The sequence below is a fragment of the Aplysia californica genome, unplaced genomic scaffold (genome assembly GCF_000002075.1).
Source record: "Aplysia californica isolate F4 #8 unplaced genomic scaffold, AplCal3.0 scaffold00303, whole genome shotgun sequence".
In the NCBI taxonomy this organism is placed as follows: domain Eukaryota; kingdom Metazoa; phylum Mollusca; class Gastropoda; order Aplysiida; family Aplysiidae; genus Aplysia; species Aplysia californica.
In genome coordinates this window covers 739,583-744,165 of record NW_004797573.1, presented here as the reverse complement: position 1 = coordinate 744,165, position 4,583 = coordinate 739,583, and the positions used below count along the sequence as shown (strand labels likewise).

General features: G+C 39.1%; 1 protein-coding gene across 1 annotated transcript in view; it reads left to right on the top strand.

Annotated features, from left to right (window-relative positions):
- The window catches only part of LOC101853470 (aurora kinase C), a 32,969-nt gene that overhangs the window by 13,007 nt on the left and 15,379 nt on the right, over positions 1-4,583 (top strand). The window contains exons 3-5 of the mRNA XM_005101902.3: positions 242-350; positions 1,660-1,739; positions 3,353-3,491. Of these exons, the coding sequence (XP_005101959.1) occupies positions 242-350; positions 1,660-1,739; positions 3,353-3,491 (328 nt within the window). The remainder of the gene's footprint in view (positions 1-241; positions 351-1,659; positions 1,740-3,352; positions 3,492-4,583) is intronic.

Below are 4,583 nucleotides of genomic sequence, written 5' to 3'. Positions count from 1 at the left end.
CTTTCGCAGAGGTGAACAACTTGTGTTTCGCGCGCTCATATGACCTTAGCAGTTGCGAGCGCCGTAAAACCTTATACTACTAACTAATCAACCCTTTCTGAGTTGCGTTGACGGGTGGATGAAATATCCAATTTACTACAAATGTGAAATCTGGTGTCTGAAATCTGTTGTGAAATTTAAGTAAGTGTAAAGACATGTAATTTCTACCAATTCAAATGCTGTTTACTTTTTCTTCACACAGGAAATGGGGTTTGAGTAATTTTGATATTGGAAGACCCCTTGGAAAAGGGAAATTTGGAAATGTGTATCTTGCCAGGGAAAAGAGAAGCAAGTACATCGTTGCTTTAAAGGTTAGTATGTTGTTTTATTTTGCATCTCTTCTTAGCTATATAAATATATATTTACTCATTTTTATTGGCTATTTTCGAGATAACACAGTACATTTTTGAAATACGAGATTCGGTATATAATTATCAGTAGAAGCTGCCCTAACAGCCACCAGGCCCAGAAAGTCACCTGTACAAAACCTACCAGTCCTCACTTTCTCCCTTGCATTAAAAAAAAATCGAAACAACACTGTCAAAGACATCCATCTCTCTAAGACAACCACTTTTTCCCTCTAGTGTGGATGGCCCTCTTGGACAATTTTAACTGTTTAATAGTTTAAAACAACGTGAAATTTTCAGGGGGTGGGGGTGTTGTTCAGATTCCTCTGAGGCAATCTCTTTGGTCATGTTTAAGTCTTACAGATTCTGGAAGCTTTTCAAGTTTCTTCTTTTCACATTTTGTTCCACATCTTTTCCTTATTTCTTAGTAATTGAAATGTTTTTTGTTTTTGTAGAAAGTTCAAAAGTATTTTCTCTGAAACTTTCAAACTTATCAATAGACACTTGCTTTTCACCATAATGTTTGAGGGTGGACTCAGCTGAAACAACAGATTTGTTAATGTATGTACTGCTGAAATAGTTATATGAGTGATTGACTGATAGTTTAAAGGGTTATTTAACATTCTGGTGTACTTCTTGGCCCTTCAATCTCATTTGGTTACCACAGAGACTGGTAGGTTTGACTTCATTTCTTTCCTCAAGTTGCTTTGAATGATCTATTTAGTGTTTTCCCGGGCTCTAATTGATCATTATTTTATTGAATTGCTTCTCTTTACTCAAAGATGAAGACCCATAACTTTCCACATACTATATTCCTTGATTATACCAAACCCAAAAGCAAAGAGTGTCTGTGGTGTAATAGTTAGGCTCTATTTTATTCCACATGTAGGGTGTGATTTCAAGTCCTATTGGAGCGTGTTCTTTTTATTGACTCAACTGTCTATCTGCGGGGATGCTGCATCCCACTCAGTTTGAGTTAGCCAAGGCAGGCAGGGTTGAATAAGCTCACCTCCACAAAGATTTTAATTATGTTGATATGGCATAAAATTTTGACATATATTTTTTTAAAAACGGGAATGGACTCCAAACCAAATTGCTCCAATAACCATTTCATAGCCTTTGTTACCTGCCTTTGCATCTATTCCCAGGGGGGAAAATGTAACCTTCAATTTCCTGTCAAATGTTCAATGTAGTTTACAGACCCCCGGTGACATTGCAAAATCTCTGAAGACTAAATACCCTATTTTCTAATAATTTCTTCTTTTATTTATAGTTGATGTTCAAATCTCAACTTGTGAAAGCTGGAGTGGAACACCAACTGAGGAGAGAGATTGAAATTCAAACTCATCTTAGGTTTGTATTTAAAAAACCTATTTAATGTATTATGCTTTTTCTTTGTGCTTGTTTTATGCTTAAGGACAAAAGCAGTTGTCCAAACTGTCATTTGTAGTGCAGTGGTAAGACTTATTTGCCATCACTTGCAGTTGATGTGTTTAATTCTCACGAGAGAAGTATTTTTTCTGGAGTGTCTTTGTCTATGTTTTGGGATATTGTATTTGTATACCTCTCAGTCCGTGTCCAGTATAAAACATTTAAGTGATTCTTCCCTTTTTTTTTTATGAGGCAGGAGATAGTCCAGTCAGTTTCTAGGAACTACCCTGACAGACGTCTCAAGGAAGATCACTTTACTTGATGATGCCATTGATAAATCATGTCCTGATAGTAATGTGTGTCCCTGTCTTTTTGTTAAATGTTTTACAGTGCTTGCATCTGCGTAAGATCAAATGAACGCGTTAGTCACATTAAACATGTTCAGTTAGTAGGAAATTTTGAATTTTGCTCAGATGTCAGCCGAAGCTTGCTCTTATAGATTTTGAACCAATAAGGGATCTTTAGCATGCGCAACTTGCATACAGGGACTCTGAGATTTTTTGCCCGTATCCGAGAAGGCTAGGAGTTAGATCTTACCTACCATAACAAGCACATAAATAGAATTAATCCCATGTGGGAACCCCATTGCAGACACTGTGACTGCCACAAGGAGACCGTTGAACATCTTCTCCTTCACTGCCCAAATCTGGCAGTTCTTCGACGCAGGCTGCTAAACACACCCACAGACTTACAAAGCCTGCTCTAATCTGGTGTTGACCAGATGACAAGGACATGTGGTTACTTGAGAAAGGCATTGCGCTGCCAAGAGCGAAATGCTCGCAGCTAAAGGGATTTGAAAACAACAACCTACCATAAGATCAGGGGTGTGGCTGAAAGACTGCAGTAAGGAGCCAAGGAAAAGCAGTAGAAAGGCTGCAGAAAGTGTCAGGAACCCAGAGGAGTGGGCAACAGAGTTGAGAGGATGGGGGCAAAAAGTGGAGACGAAAGCAGATGGCAGAATATTGTTAAAAAGCAGGTGGAAGGAGAGAATTTTAGAAAAGAACATTTTCTGCCACTGTCCAGATTTGAATGTTTGTTTTAGTAGAGCGCTCGCAACTGCATAAGGTCATATGAGCGCCAAGGGGTGGATGTCAACAGAGAAGTCCTTACAGAGAATCAAGCTTACTCTGCTCACTTCTCTAGCTTCAACAGCACAAAGTCTGCTTGACTATCAAGGCACCCCAGAAATAACTGGTCTCAAGAGTGTGACAAACAGACAAAAGAAGTACAGGAAAATGGCAATAGTAAGGATTAGGAAAGAAAAAGCAGTAGTCCCCTGTTGCAGTTCAAACACAGTTATGAGCATGACATTGTTAAATTAGCCCATTTGCAATTCTACTGTGTGTAAGAACAAGTTAATGTCCCCCCTTTAGGAATGGCCTAAAGACACTTCAGTCAGTGGGGGGGGGGTTATATTTTTGACAAGCATGAAGTATCAGCGGTGTGTTCTAGAGATTACTGGAAATATTGTCTATTCTGAAATTTATTGGTGTGATGAGCATATGTGTCATGTACATTTTTTTCTCTCCCCACAGACACCCCAATATTCTCAAATTGTTTGGCTACTTCCATGATGAATCACGAGTGTATCTCATTCTTGAATATGCCCCCAAAGGAGAACTCTACAAAGATTTACAGCGGCAGAAACGCTTCGATGATGCACGGTCTTCAAAGGTAGCCTGTCTTGTTTTTACTAAATTAATGATTGATTCCCCCCCCCCCCATGGTTGGCTTGTGGGCAGTGAATAGTCCCAGCAGGAGATGAGACTCTTCTATTGATCTAGCATCTGTGTTTGTTGTGGCTGCGATTTAAAAAATATTTTTCAACTACAAAAATAAACCATGGCCAGGGAATAAAATTTGGAAAAAAACCACTCCGAGTGTATAAACGAAAGAAGACAACAAAAAAAAAGAAACAGAACCTCTTCACTTTGAGAAAGAAAGTTTATTTTCACTTCATCTCTTTCTCACTTATTGACACCTTGCTTTTCTTGTAATTGGTCTGTGTTTTCTATTTTTTAATGTGTTTTTACAGGGTAATGGCATAATGCGGGGGAAATTTTGAAATTTGTCAAGCAGAAGAAATCAAGCTTACAAATGTGGTAGCATCAATATAAATAGAGTGGAGAATTAGGTTATGAAGTAAAATTTTGAAAATTCTTTTGTGTTGCCATGGTAACGGCTGCCATATATAGAAATGTCATATATAGAATATATACTATACACAATACTAAAAAATCTATCATAAGGTTATAAATGATTTTAAAATATTATAACAAGCAGACCTGCCACTCATCCCGATTTAGTCGGGATATCCCAATTTTTTGCCCCAAATCCCAAGCATCCCGATTTTCCCGATTTCGATCGTGTTTATCTCGATTTTTTGTCCCAGTCTGCTGTTCTGCCGTATTTTTCTAAAAACTTACTCTGCCTTCTCCTTTATTAGACCTGCATGTTTGCCGACAATCGTCTGAAATCTGACATTCGCGACCCCACCCGCGAACCGGCCGATGCTATTGCTAGGCCCACATGTATCAGTCAATGTGCGTAGTGCGAGGCCTGGCCAACTGCCAGCGACCCCTTTTTCTCCCGTCGGCTTCGTCGGCACTTTCGTTTTCGTGCCGGCGCACGCACCGCCGACGTCAGCGTTTCTGACATAATTGTCGGAACCTAATTAGAAATGCGAATACGAAAAAGGACGACAACCTAAATTATCTACTTTCAGTTTCGTGCTCGAGCGGCCATTTTGAATTTCGTTTGTTGACT